This window comes from Idiotropiscis lumnitzeri, chromosome 13 (assembly GCF_059441095.1).
Source record: "Idiotropiscis lumnitzeri isolate Australia: NSW breed Sydney's pygmy pipehorse chromosome 13, RoL_Ilum_1.0, whole genome shotgun sequence".
Taxonomy (NCBI): domain Eukaryota; kingdom Metazoa; phylum Chordata; class Actinopteri; order Syngnathiformes; family Syngnathidae; genus Idiotropiscis; species Idiotropiscis lumnitzeri.
In genome coordinates, this window is record NC_142403.1 from 2526953 (window position 1) to 2542380 (window position 15428).

Here is a 15428-nt window from a genome sequence, read left to right on the forward strand (position 1 = left end):
GTAGTGGAACTTGTTGAGCTCATCTCCTCAGAAATTGACACACAGTTGGACGACACTACCTTCTACAGCGACAGTAAGGTAGTTTTGGGATACATCAAGAACGAGACTAGACGCTTCTATGTGTACGTCAGTCTTGGAATTGATGCAAAATGGTGGCGACGTTTCGCGCGGTTCGGACCGTATCAGAGCTCCGGCCGGCGTGCGTGGCAGTTAAGCCGTAGATGAGCACCTTCCCCGGGCACGGGCGGTGCCAAGCGGGCCCTAAGTTTAACCGAATGGAAGCTCCCGAGGAGGAGGGCATGCTCGCGTCACAGTAAGCCGAAGAGGAGCACCTTCCCCGGGCACGGGCGGAGCGCGAGGCTGTCAGTTATGAATGAATAAATGAAGAATGCCACCTTTCATTTCACTGTCATGATCCGTGCCTGTCATGCCGTGTGTGTTTTTGTTTTTTCAGCTGTGTGGGCGTTCCTCCAGCGATCGTCTCGCGCCATGCCGTCAGCTGCTGCGAGACGCGCTGATTACACTGACTATATTGTGATTATAATAAATATCTTTGTATCACCACCTTTTTTCCCGTGTCTGCGTTTGGAGAGTCCTGCTCTGCTGGAGGATCATGACATTCACAGGGCACACCGGACGGCGTACCAGCAGGTAAAAGTCGAAGTAATTAAATAAATACAAAAAGAAGTAATTGAATAAATACAAAAATAATGGCTGGGGAATAAAAAAATAAGTTTTAATAATAATTTTTTTTTGTTATAACATGAATTTCACTCTCTCTCTCTACCAGTATATATATATATATATATATATATATATATATATACATATATATATATATACATATATATATATATATACATATATACATATATATATATATATATATTTTTTTTTTAAGCATTTTTGAAGGTGTGCCGCTACTTCGCACCTATATATATATATATATATATATATATATATATATATATATATATATATATATATATATATATATATATAGGTGCGAAGTATATATATACGGTGTTTTTTTTTGTCTTTTTTTTTTTTTTGAAGGTGCGACGCTACTTCGCGGATTTTCAGTTTTCGCGGGTGGTCTCGGTCCCCATTAACCGCGATAACCGGGGGTTCACTGTATATATATATTATGGACAGACAGGAAGGATTTTTAGATTTATCGTAGTAAATTTGAAGGAGATGTTTGTTTTCATTGAACTACGAGATGCAGCTAAGCCTGGGAGCTCACTTGCCCTTTTTTGTTAGACTTGTTAGCTTTAACATGTTGTAAATCACTAAAGTTGTTTAATTAACAGGTCCTTAAAAACATTTAAACTAAGTCAAGTTTTGGAGTTTTTCGTTTTCTAAATTTTCACAAAATTTTACCCCTTTTCCAACAAATGAATATCAGCTTTCAATATCGGTTATCTGCCTCCATGACTTTTAATAATCTGCCCTGAAAAAAAGCATATCGGTCTATCACTAATTGATACTAGTTTGTTTTTTAGAAATACAGATTGTGAGAAATAGTATGCAGTAAATGCTACCAAATTAAATTAGACGTGATTCTTGTTTATGTTGTGTGAAATTTAGAATCAAAGACATCAGTTGCAATACTGCTAATATTGTGCATTGAAAGAAGTGTGTACCTTGAAAGAGTAGCAGCTTCCCTTTCTCCAAAACCAGAGTGATGCTGTGATCTCCCTTTCCCTCAGCATGAAGCAGGATTCCACAATTCTTCGAAGTCTTCATATTCAGAGAAATGGCCATCGGGCTAGACCACACACTCAGCTTGTATAGCACACTACTGCTGCCATCAAAGTTTGCTACATCAGATGCTACAAAGTGAGTTCAAACAAGGAGCAACATCAATACAATATTTTTGCCTTTTGGCATAGAAAAATACGGAAACACACAAGATGATGATAAAAAAATCTTTTTGATCTTCCTATAAAATCTTTCCAAAAAGTATTGGACCTGAAAATTTACTGAAGGAGCAACAACAATACAGTAATCTGTGTAATTCTGAATAAATGGATACATGATATTACCATTAAAAAAAGGTTTAAAGCCATACCATGAAAGATCCACTGAAACATTTGAGGGAGAAGTTCTTTGTCCCCAAAAGGCACAAGGAAACTTTGAGCAAGTGATTGATTATTTTCACAAGCAGATGTACTATTACGTCAAATTCTTTCGAATTATTACACCTTAATCTGCTTTATATAAATATATATATATATATATATATATATATATATATATATATATATATATTAGGGCTGTCAAAATTAAAGCATTAACTTAGGTGATTAATCCAAACATTTTTAACTCAGTTAAATATTTTAACTCAGTTAACTCAGTTTGATTTACTTTAAAAAATAATTTTTTTAGCACATCCCAGAACAAGACACCGTGTTCAAGTTACCACTAGGCCTTGAAAACCAAGACTGCTGGAGTTTGGCACTTGTGGGCAGTTTTGAGAAATGTTTAGAAGAAAAATGCCTCAAAATATTTAAATATACTGCATATTTGGTGATTTCACATCAATTTAAAAATATTGTTCAAGTAAATACTCGTTACAAGCTTTGCAAAAAATAGTATTTTGTGTGATTAATTAATTAATAAAATTAATGTGATTTATCACAATTAATCATGGAATTATTCGTTGAAAATTAACGTCCTTCATTCAAACAAAGCTTGAAACAAAAGTTTTTCAGATCATCAAAATAGTCATCTGATTGGTGAACCTGAATGTGTGGGGATCAGGGACAACAAACCTTGCTGCATTTGCGCATTTAGGTTCATTCATTAGCTTTGACTTCAGTGCTATTTTGTAGCCGCCTCTCACTGCTCAGTGCAGTTTGCTGCTCCCCGGTGCCCAATCTCATTGTCTTCCCCCTGAAGATGACCCCCATTAATTTAGCAACATTGTGTTTGAAAAATTTTTTTGTTGTTGATCTGCACACACGGTTAATAAAACGATGAGTTCCATGCTATCCAAGAGTGTTGAGCATAATGAAATTTCACTAATTTTATGGTTGTTAAAATAGTATTTTTCCGTCTTAAAGTATACCCTTGAAGTAATCTGGACAATGACTTGACTTGGACTCAGACTTTTGTGTCTTGGACTTAACTTAGACTCAATAAAGGTGGACTTGACAACAGCCCTGGTTCAAGACTGCAAATTTCCCCAGTTGCAAATTTCCCCAGTGTAGGATAAAGGACCTCTTTATCTTTATCTTTTATTGGAAAAAAGGGATATCGTCACTACTCTCTGATAATTTAGTTAGCATTAGTAAAAAATAAATAAATCCATATTCTTTTCTGGGGGTAATTTATACATAGAACAGAATTTTGATCAGACAGGGCAATTACCATAGTGACATCCGTATATTTCTAGTCGAAGTCCAATCCTCCCATTTGGGTTCCAACTCACAGGGATGAGACGGAGAAAGCGGGCTACCACTGTTTGTTCAAGTTTGTACTGGACCACAGTGTCAGCATTGCTGTTCCCTGGAAGAGCCTGGAAAAACCATGTCTTGTTAAATAAAATGGTCCACATTTCACAAAATGGTCAATCATGTAGCTGCATAGTAGTGACAGCAATGAGCATCCATCCACCCATTATCTAGCCGCTTACGAGGGTCAGGGCAGGCTGGAGCCAATTCCCAGCTGTCTGCAGGCAGTACACTCCAAATTAGTTGTCAGCCAATCGCAGGGAATTGTGGTTCTCATGTGGAGAAGCTACAAGTTTATCACAAACTCTAATCTTCAACATTATATTACTCAGGCTGGTTTACAAAGCTACTTTCTGTGCTATTTAAATACATTACAAACTAAGAAAATGAAAACTTAATGATTTCTTTCCCTTAACATTTCTGTTCTTTGTTCTTCATAGCTTTCATTACCTATTCTAAGAGCTGGGCAGTCCGTCCCGTGGGCGGAAAAGGTCCGGCCCTCTGGCCCGCCCATTTTTGGGGCGGGGTTAGTGGGTGACAACGTTTAAAAAAGGGTTCAATTAACAAAGGCCTGTTGTTGAATTTAGTCCGGCCCACAAATTATATCTCGCGCGTGTGATGTGTTTGCGAAGTGGCTGAAAGTTCATCTCAAAAATTGCCTCTGAACACGTCAAAAGCATCACTACCAACTGATTAAGGTCTGAGTGTCAAGGCCAGAAGGCTAGCCATATCGCGGCCGGAGGGTGGGGGACTGACCGGCAAAAAAGAGTCAAGTGCCCAGCTCTGCTTATTGTTATGTAGACCAGTGGTCCTCAACCATTGGCCCGTTGAACGCTACTTTGAACAGGGCCACACAGATGAAGGAATGAAAAACTTAGAGTACTTCAAGTTTATTTATTATCCGAGGCTGATAAGTGACCGGCGTTTCTGCATTACATACATCAAAGATGGGACTCTTGACGCGTGTCAAGATGTTTGTCTCAATCATGTATTGCTAATATTACACCCCAAGCTACAAAAACGAAAAAAAAAAGACTTATTTGCTACGTTTCTTTGCAATGATTAAAAGGTAGACTGATGAGACTACACAAGAATCTATGACCAAGAAGAAAAAGAAAGGTGCATTTCACAGACAATACCAGGAGACCTCCTCGAAATATGGATTAACAGTGACAGGTGATTCCCACGCACCGAGCCTGCTCTGCAAAATATGCGCAGAGCAAATCTTGATTGAGCTCAAAACACCTCAGTTTATGTGTTGCTCATTTCATCATGCATTTTGTATTTAATGATCGAGTTGGTGATTCGGATTGACAATCGCCCGCCCGTCCTCCTCTCGTGCTGCTAACTATTGAATAGTTGCCTTGCCTTCCACTAGCCCCCAGATATCTGCTGCCATCGGAAAAGAATCCATGCAACTCCGCAGGATCTGCCTCCGCTGGGAGGAACGCACCCAGCAGGTTTCACAGAGTTTTTCCATCTATTGTGGAAGGTTCAAACATTTCATTAGCCAGTGTCCGCGCTGACCCAAAAGTCACCTTGGGATCCCAGGAGCCAGCCCACTGGTAAATGATACAAAAACCTCCAGGGAACCTTCTCATCGGCTTAACTTGCCTCCCACTGTCTCCTCCCCTAACAACTGTGTCTTTCTTCAAGTGGTGGTAGCGGTAGAGTGTGTTTGACCGCCATTTTCACATAGATGCACTATTCTTAAACACATTTATATTATGTCACTTTTTTTTTGTATAGAGGGACTAATATTTTAAGAACCTTTCATTTCTTTCTGTCCTATCATAAAGTTAAGCCTTATGTTTTCTCCTGAATGCATGATCCCTCTCCAGAGAGGCAAGAGCCATCATCAGCTCAGCTGTGTGGGACGTCGAGTGGGCAGTTCTGGAAGCGGAATAGCAGGAACCAGTTCCTGGTTCTGGTCCTGAGGATCGGCTCTTCATCCTAGATTTATCTTCTCTCAAATCTTGCAATAAGGACACAGCTTTAAGTTGGCTTCCCATCTTAGGGTGAATTGAAATCTGAAGTTCCTGCAACAAAGCTTCTGGTGGCCCCAGATGACCCAGGGTGTAAAGGAGTTCGTCACCGCCTGTCTCATCTGCTCCAAAAGGAAGTCCACTCACCATTGCTCCCTGCAACCTCTACGCATACATACCCAGCCGGCCCCTGTTCCCACCTGTCAATTGATTTTGTTTCTGGTCTGCCTCACTCCAATGGAAACACGGTCTTTTTGACCGTGGTTGTCCGATTCTCCAGGATGGTTCATTTCATTCCACTACCCAAACTTCTCTCCTCCCTTGAGATAGTGGACACACTAATCAACCAAATCTTCAAGCTCCATTGCATCCCCATTGACAGCGTTTCTGGCTGGGGTTCCTAGTTCGCATCCTAGATATGAAAAGCCATCTGTAAAGATCTTTTGGCATAGTCTACCATCCTGTCTTCAGATTATCACCACAGACCAATGGACAGTCAGTGGCAGCCAATGAGGATCTGCAGTCCTTAGGTGTGTCTCGGCCCGCCAGCCTGCCTTCTGGAGCCTACATCTTCCATGGGTCCAGTTATTCCCAGAATTCCCTCACGTCCTAGTCCACAGGCGTGACTCAGTTTATGGTTGCCCATGGATATCAACACTTGTTATTCCCTTCCCAGGAGCAAGAGGTCACTGTTCCCTCTGTCTGTTACCATCTCTGCTGTTGTTGTGCCATCTAGGGGCATGCCAGACCGCTCTGTCTCTCACAGACCAACACAACCTTCAGGCAGACAGGCATTTGACTACAGCTCAAGAATATCACCTGGGGCAGATGGTTAGGCTGTCCGCCTGTGACATTTTCCTTCGGGCAGATTCCCGTTAGCTGTCCCCCCAGTTTCAATGGTCCATTCAAAATGGATTTGTTTTTATTTGTCTCTCTGTGGCCCCGTAACAAATGTTTGGGATCCACTGGAATTGGTGGAAAAATTGTGGATACAATTATTCAAACGCATGACCTTTGTTCCTTCCATCTTGTCTCAAGAAGCTGAGTGTTTGATAATGTAGACGCGGATGTCTGAGTACATTTGATGTGCTGCTCTGTGACTGAAATTGGCTTATCTGGTAGTGCGTAATTATCATCTCAGTGCCGTCTTCAGCATTCTGAAGGGCTTATCTGTCTGGGCAGTGGAGCATTAAGTTCACCAAATAGCTCTGAGTAGCATCTCATTTAGTTTTTCTCAGCATTTTTGGAGAGATGAGTGCCCTCTGACAGGCCTTCAGGAAGGCAGGTCGAGTGTAAGAGCAGAAAGACAAGCAAGAGGAAGAATCAGAGAAGAAAGGAAATTTATTTAGATGCTATCAGATATCCACCATGAGAAAATATCAATTGGATTTTTTTTAATATTATTTGAAATGATAAAACTGATTTTTTCCCCCCATCAAACACTGACTATGTTCATAATCACGAACAATCATGAATTCATTCATGCCCTACCCTGTAATCATTATACAGGAATGTTAAAGACTATATAATTCACTCAACAGTCTAATTAAAATAGTTTTCCCAACAGTACTTTGGCGCACCAATAATTACATCTTTGCTGTTGCATGATTACAACCTACCACAGCAATGTAGAACATCTGCTCTAGGTATTGAACAAATGAATTAATTATAACATTACATTGTTTTGAGATGAATTTATTTCATGGAGATCACAAAGTACTGTATGAACATTTGTAATACAGCTCCTGCTGCTCCCCTCCTCCATCTATCTGCCTTTCTGACATTGCTTTTCAAGTGACCATCTATTATTGTTCACTCCTTTTCAAGATTCATTATTGCATACTTTGAGATTACTGTATGTTTTTACCCATTCATCCATGTATCCATCCCTTTATTCTTCATATTGCTTATCCTCACTCAGGTTGCAGGTGTACTGGAGTCTATTCCAGCAAAGTTTGGGCAGGGTGCTGGGTACATAATGGATTGGTTGCCAGCTCATTACAGGACACAAATTTGACAACAACCCTTCATACTCACATTCACACCTGAGGACTTGTCCAGTTATAATCTTCACCTCACCGCAAATCATTGCATATTTTTTGAACGTGTGAGGAAAGCGCAGAACCCAGAGAAAATCCACGTGGGGAGAACATGCAAACTCAGAACAGGAAGGCCTGAGCGTGGATTTGAAATTAAAATAGGGTCTGATGAGCACATTAAAAACAAATGAAAGTAAACATTAATTAATGATCTTTGTTTCTACCATCTTGTCTCGAGGACGAAGGGTAAATTCATATTAGTTTTGAATAATGTGCACAGGTAATGCATTTTAGAATACAGTGTAAATTTGATAGGATGAATGTTCCAATGGAGTTAATGGATCACGTATTTGCATTAAAAAATGTAAAAAATACTCACTTACATGAGACAGACTATTTCTGAATGTATTCAACACTGCATTTTTTGTTTCACCTGCTGAGTATGTCAATTCTTCTAACCTTTGTCGTTTTGCGTGAATGAAATAACCGTGGCTTTGATTTATGTGGTAAGCAGACTAGAAGGCGCACTTTAGCCTTGTCATGCAATGCGCCTATTCTATAGACTGAACAACTCTGCCTGAACAACTCTGACAGCCATGTAGCCTGTCCCTTTGGGCCATTGCAGAGTGCATGTCGGCACACCCTGCTGGCCAAAGTCTGAGACATCTATGCTACAGATTGAGTGTGACAAATATATTATGTGAATATGTTTTTTCAGTGACGGTGCAAGAGAAAGCTGGACAAAAGGGCAGCTGTCTATTTTATCATTCATGTTATTGCAAGCAAGAAACATCACTTGTTTAGACAACAGACTGCAAAAAAAAAAAAAAACACCACTCACATCTCCCTAATCTGTTGAGGCTGATAAAATCCCAGAATGCCTCAGTTTGATAATCTCCCAGAATGCCTCAGTACTGCTTTTGTGTTATTTTTATTTCTTTTGGTGATAGGAATGACATGAGAGATGCTTGTTTTGTGTTAATTGTGTTTCTTTGTTTCATTATTTGCTTGTATAGTGTTCAGAGATATTTATGGTTTTGATTTGAAATCATGACTCTAAGGAGTGTTGTGACCAGTGACATCCCTCCCCTGACGTAGTCAACTTGATGTGTTGCCATGATGTTCCTGATAGTTTTAGCTGAAGTGCTGCTACCAACAGTATTTTCGTGAGCTGTGCATACATTGTACATAGATTGAAGTTTACGAATCGTCACTAATACGCCCAAAGATGGATTGGATAAATTGAACCAAAATTGGTTATATTTGACCAACCTAGTTGGTATTGATGTGTATGCCCAATCCTTTGGTAGAGCAACCAATCTATATTGATGATAGGGCCAATCAATACAAATTGGTCATTTTAACTAAGATATTGGTTAATTTGAAAAATGCCAATTGCAGGGTAAACAGAGGTGAACATCCATCCACACCAGGGAACAATTTAGAGTGTACAATTAACTTACCATGCATGTTTATGGAATGTGGGAGGAACCAATCCATTGTTTAATGTAACCAACATAAGATTAACTAGATTGGTAGTCTTTATAACCAATCTGTTTTTAAAGTGTAGTTGAAGTATTAATGTCCAGCTCAGTCCATGTACACAGTAAAACCAAACATTCAAAAATAATTAAATATATTAAGTAGACAATACTCAAATGTTTACAAAAGGTACTGCTATCTTAACTATGTCAAGTTGGTGCAACATGTTATGCTTTATGAGTAATTTAAACGGATCATTTTGGATTATATTGAACTATTCAAATTTTTGGGTATGCATAAAATTAATTAGCTGTAACTTAAAGAAATTATAATTTCATTATCGTCTTGATTGTATTGTTTCAAAAAGGGTATGCAATTTATGTAGCACATTATACATACAACTGGATGTCAAAGTGTTTAACCAAATAAATCACAACAAATAATTTGCAAATGGATGAAAACATTCCAAACCAACTTGATTTGGGTAAACTATATGCATTAGCATGAATGGACACTGAATAGAAGTGGTAAATCAAGGTCTAGAAGGTCAAAACCCTGCCACGGGTGCTTCTACTTAACTGGGAGGTAAAAGCTTGTTTCAGACTGATTTATGTATCATCTTTCTGAAAGCACTGACCAACACTTTTGATTTCATACAAACATTTTTGCTTGGTTTTCACCGGAGGTGTCAATATTTTGTTCATTTTGTGTGCAAGGTGGGTCCGTTTGTGTGTTGGTTCGTTTTTCTCCTGAAGTGTCGAGCAGATGGGTGTGGCAGGCTTCTGGCAAGAGGCACACCAGGGTGCAATCCGAGCATCAGCCTCTCCATAAAAAGCCTGCCCCCAGTAGGGAGCCAGAGAATTATGCCTAGTTCAGTTGTGTTGCACAACTTTTTGAAGTGCTTTTAGGTCCTGCTGTATACCTGACGTTTCAGTACCTGCACAGTTTGAGTAACCCGCATGCTCTAGACTTTTTTTTCCACCATGGTTCTTGTGAAAATCCTGCAGTGTGCCAATGAAACTAAAATGAAATATTTTATATTGTATAAGAGTCACTTTTCTTGAGGCAATTTATTGCCTCAAAAAAAAAGAAAAAAACATTTTCAGTTGCATATTTTTAAGCAATTTAACATATTCGTCTACAGTGGACTTTAAAAAATTACAACTCAAACATTGAGTGTTATTAACATAAAATCTGTCGTTTTGTACTTATTTTATTTCAGATTAGTTAACTTATTCCAGTGATTTAAAAACCGAAATGTGTTAAAGTCGTACAACCAAGAATAACTTAGTTCCTGTAACAGAAAGCTTATAAGTGCTATAAATAGATGTTGCAAGTTGCATGTCATCGAACCTTTTGTGTTCTATAAACCTTTCACTTTCAAGTTACTCAACTCAAAAAAAGTGAGGCTATTGATTGTGTCACTTTTTTTAGTTCTACTAATTTTTGGGTTTACAGAGTATAGTAAGTGAAGCAAAAGACTAAGAAAAACAGCTTTTTTTATTGCTATAAACAAGCAGGATGGGGCGCGGGGTATTTTCAGAAATCTGCAAATTACAAAACCGACAGGCACCTCAAGTCTAGAAGAAGTGCAAGCAAGAGATAACACTGACAACAAACTGAGGGATTAATTACACAGATGAGACACAGCTGGTTAGAACACGAGAACAGGTAGGAAGTTGATTGGCTGACAGAGATTGGGGCCAACAGACCATGTACAGACAATGAAACAGCAACACACCGAGAGGGTACATGCACCAATCAATCACAACATGAGAGACACATACACAATCTAAGGCCACGTCCACACCCAATTTGGTTCCAATTTTGCACCTTCCCAACACATGACATCAAACAACCGGCTATCTCATGAGATATAAGACTGTCTTATAAAATCATCATTTTGAGTGAGGTGTGGTAAGAGTGGATTTGTCCCGATAATGGGGTCTAAAATTAGTTGGGGCCGACTATCTCAAATGATGAATGTGTTCATTATTTACCAGAGCTCCCGGGGGCGTAACGGTCCGTAAAAAACAAAACAAAAACGCAGGTTTTGAACCAGAAAGAGGAGAAAACACGCTTTTCATGCAAAAAATTGTAACTTCATTGTCATTTTTGCTTCATTTAGAATAATTTATAAACAGATATTTTCAGATTTTCCCAGCCTAGTCGGATTCCCCGCAATGTTTTGTATTGTATAAAAATAGAAGACTGCATTCTCTCTCACTGAAGGGAATGCAAAGATTGTGAAGGAACAAAAAAAATTTGGCAAGAGAATGCAAAGGGTCATCAATGTTCCCGTCGTCTTCAGTCCTCTATGATGAGAGACTGGAACAACTTATATTGAATTTTACAATGTCAACAATAAAAAGAAAATTAGTAGGGCGCTACAATCTCTCCTCACAAAAATGGTCATGACTTCATGACACATACAAAAGAAATCACAGTTTCTGCATTACTTTGTATTAGGTCTGCCACAAGCGATTATTTTTGGTAATCGACTAATCACCAGTCACGATTAGTTGACTAATCTGATCATATATAAATTGTGGCATGTCACACCAGCAAGCAGATGCTCTTATTTAAGGTATGTAGAAATAAATAGGATGACACAGCATTGAACTTTGATTAAACGTTACAGCTTGTGGCAGCATTTCTTAGATGTTTATAAATGATGGTGCAGTTTAAATTGAAGGCACAATTGTGACCTTAAAATCTTTAGTAATTAAATCGCATTTTAAAATGGAACCATAATAATACACTATGCAGAGTTGTACTAAAACTACAAAACTACTAACAAAACAAATTTCACTCTTCTTGGGCATCAAGTCTTTTTTTTTCAAATTCAAGCGGTTGTGAAATCGGAGTACGGTAGTAAATTAGGAAAAAGAAAAACAGACAGGCATAAAGCCAGCGTGACAAGGCTTTTTCAAGAGAAAGGTAATGCACCAAATAAATAAATATATGAACAACTTGTTGACTACTTAAATTAATTGTCGACAATTTGGATCGCTCTTGTCGTCATTATTAGTCGACTAATGTTGGCAACCCTGCTCTGTACTTAAGGCTTAACACTCTCTTTACGTTATCCACTTGCAAAGAGTTCTTTTATATCTCTTCAGAGCAGACAGTGACAAACGTTTTTTTTCTTTTCACCACCATTTATGACAGTAAAGGCTTCTTTATACTCCCACAAGGGACGTCCATGCGCATTTCACTGCGTCAATGTCGCGCATAGTTTGCCTTTATAATCTCGCAGACTCACCCCCGCACGCACACACACACACACACACAAACGTGCACGCGCATTGATTAGAGAATGTGCTTGAGTTTTTCTCCCATTTCAGGTGTTCGAGCGAAGTCCAAACACTTTGCGTACTAACTGACAAAGATGTTGGGCTCCCTAAAGATTTCTTTATACACCGGCCACATCGCATCATGTGACCGACGTCACGGTTTCAAATCAAAACCAAAACTATCACTGAGCAGAATACAAGCAAACAATGAAACAAAGAAAACATATCTCTCATGCCATTCATATCTCAAAAAGGAATAAAAATAGCACAAAAACATTACTGAGGTGTTCTGGGAGCCTATTAGCCTCAGCCAATCAGGTTGGTTAGAGAGATGTGAGTAGTGTTCTTTTGGCAGTGTTTCTTTTTTTTCAGTCCGTTGTTTAAACCTATGATGTTTCTTGCTTGCAATAACATGAATGATAAGACAGACTACGACATTGTGGACAGCTGCCCCTTTTGTCCAGCTTTCTCACGCACGTACATATAGGTCTGTTCTAACTGATTATGTGGAATGAGGTATTCACATAATTTAGTTGTCACAGACAAGTCTGCACACAATCGTCTCAGACTTCAACCACCAAGGTCTGCTACTGTGCATTCTGAAATGCTCAATAGTGATTCAGGTTCCTTGCTCAAGTGAATAGCATGTGTACTTGTCTATGGGTGTCATTCTGTACACAAGATGTGTAGCAGTACAGGAAACCTCGTCTGTTTTGGGGAAGATTGGGATTAAAAGCTTTACGATTGTGAAGATACAGTAAGATAATGAGAGGGGAGGTGCGCAAGGGTTATTCATTTATTTATTTCATTCATCTGAAATAATGATGTTGCCATTGTTGTTGCTTAAGCTCTTGTTTCACATAAGAACTGCTACCTGAATTGGACATAACATGAAGAGGAAATTATAGCCTGTGGTGTCTTTGCCAATATCAGCCATAGCGACATCCCCTGGGTCAAGTACTGACGGACCTGAGAGTTTCGTTTCGGTGACGACTGACGGAAACACGCCACGCCTGTCTCATGTGTATTTGTCCACAGGAGTGAATCCAGCATCCTTGCTTGAGTAGACGGCATATAGTGTACAGGATCACCCATTGTGCTTGCTGCACAGTCAGTGGCACTAAGCACTAGAGCACTGTAATCCACCAGTAAATTAAGAGAGGAAGAGGTAGGAGAAGGATTTTGGTCCAATCTCAATCCCCACCCTAAACCCTACGGCAGTGGTAACCAACCACCAGGTTGGGAACCACCGCAGTACCCAGGACTGGGCCACAGTGGGCTGCACACACAAGAAATAAAACATTGCAATACTTCCAGTTTAATTATTATTCGAGAATGAAAAATATTTCATTTGAAACATGACGGGCTTCTCTCCATTACATTAGACTATTGACGCATGTCAAGATGCTAATTGTCTCGGTCGCCTTACGCTAAAATTAAACCCAAATGCTAGCAAAACGAGTAAAAAACAAACAACGTACGGAGTACGCTCTGCACAACATGCGGCGTGCACACCCCCCTGCACCATACCTACACGATCTGTGCCATATGCGCACAAGGTCGCAGCTACAGCAGCTACAAAATACGTTTTAAAACATCGATTGAAATTACACATATACAACTGATAACCTATGTAATAATTCGATATGTACTTTTGAAGAACCATTTTTTTCGGCATGGGCACAGGAATTCCACCAAATGTCACCAGTTTCTCGCTATTTTGGTCCAATCCACAATGAATTGTGGGTAATAAACTTTGTCTGAGGAGACATGGATGCGGGATTGTGTAGCAAGGGTGCAAAAGGGGCGAGGCGACACAGCACTTCTAAGAATTTGGACACCCTAAACTCTCGTAGCTACGACGGGACAGTGCAATTGAGGGGAACAAGGCTGCAAGTGTGGGTAATGGGATTGGACCTTAGAGTATTTAAAAGTATGTGGGCAAAATAGGTGAGCCTTGATTGGTCGTTACTTCAACCCTGAGCAACTGTGATGTCATTTTCAGTCAACAAAGAGTGGCAAAATGGCTATCCCCCGAGATGGCTAAAACAGGTGGATTTTGCTGCTTAACTCCTATTCTACAAATGCAATATAAATCAGTATGTCATGTTTAGACTCGTGAAAAGAGAATATAACATTGCAAATAATTTTTTGGGGTTGACTTGACCTTTAAATAGAGACTGTGAAATATTATTAGCCAGAGCCACATTCCAATTCAGAGGATAGCGGTAATTAGTGATGGGTAGATGAGGCATCCTGTATCGTTTCGACACAGTGACACAATGTATTGACACTGTGTTGACACTGTGTTGCTGAATACTGACACCTGGTGGACTTGCAGGAAACATTTGACAGGGTCATCTGACACTGATCTGTCAAACTAATTTTATCCAATTCCATTGATTAGCGACGTGATGTGTTTTTATATATCCTATTTCGTATTACTTTCCATTGCACTAATTATTCTCTTTTCTAATTTATATATTTAACTGAATTATTGTTGTAATGCACTGGAGAGGGGAGCTCTCTAATCTCGTTGCACACTTGAGTACAATGACAAAGGGATTTCTGATTCTGATTAGGCATTTGCTTTCACATTATTTTTACATACACGCAATTTCATAAAAAAAATCTTTGATATTCGAGACGCAGTTGATAAATTAAGTGAACAATAAAAGTGTTGTGAATGACAATGGACTCATTGTAATTAAAGATTTTTATTCCAAAAAATTAGTTTCTCCAGCGTTTTGTTATTCAGTCTATTTCTTTTTTTGAGGCAATTTCCCCCGCCTTTGAGAAGATCCTCTCACAAGGCACTGAAGAGGCCGGTGTGCACAACGCCTGTGTGGCTAATATAAATAGGTGAGGGAACGTTGCCTCCATGGACTTCGAGTATAAGAGCGGGTCTTCCGTACGTGCAACGTGTCCTGCGGACATATAGCGCTGCACCTCTGAGTGCGCATCAACAGTGACGTCTTCCATCTTGCGGATATTTAATGCAAAGTAACGCGCCAATAACTCGATGTTTGTTTTGAGCGTCCATCCTGTTGACAGATGCGCTTCCTTATGAACACAGTTTGGCGCGCGACCGCTGTGTCGACACGATTCTGGTAGTGGTCACGTGACTTTCTCAAAGCAGTACGCGCACCGACACGGGGTTTGCCCTGG

The 15428-nt window shown here is 39.5% G+C and overlaps 1 protein-coding gene across 4 annotated transcripts in view; it reads right to left on the reverse strand.

The window, feature by feature from the left end:
- The window catches only part of LOC148324034 (contactin-associated protein-like 4), a 118643-nt gene that overhangs the window by 71748 nt on the left and 31467 nt on the right, over positions 1-15428 (reverse strand). For 3 of the 4 annotated variants that reach the window (XM_088312556.1, XM_088312555.1, XM_088312554.1), the window contains exons 4-5: positions 3376-3523; positions 1647-1835 (exon numbers count right to left, since the gene is read on the reverse strand). In XM_088312556.1, coding sequence (XP_088168682.1) covers positions 1647-1835; positions 3376-3523 — 337 coding nt within the window. The remainder of the gene's footprint in view (positions 1-1646; positions 1836-3375; positions 3524-15428) is intronic. The other variant, XM_088312557.1, reaches the window with a different exon arrangement.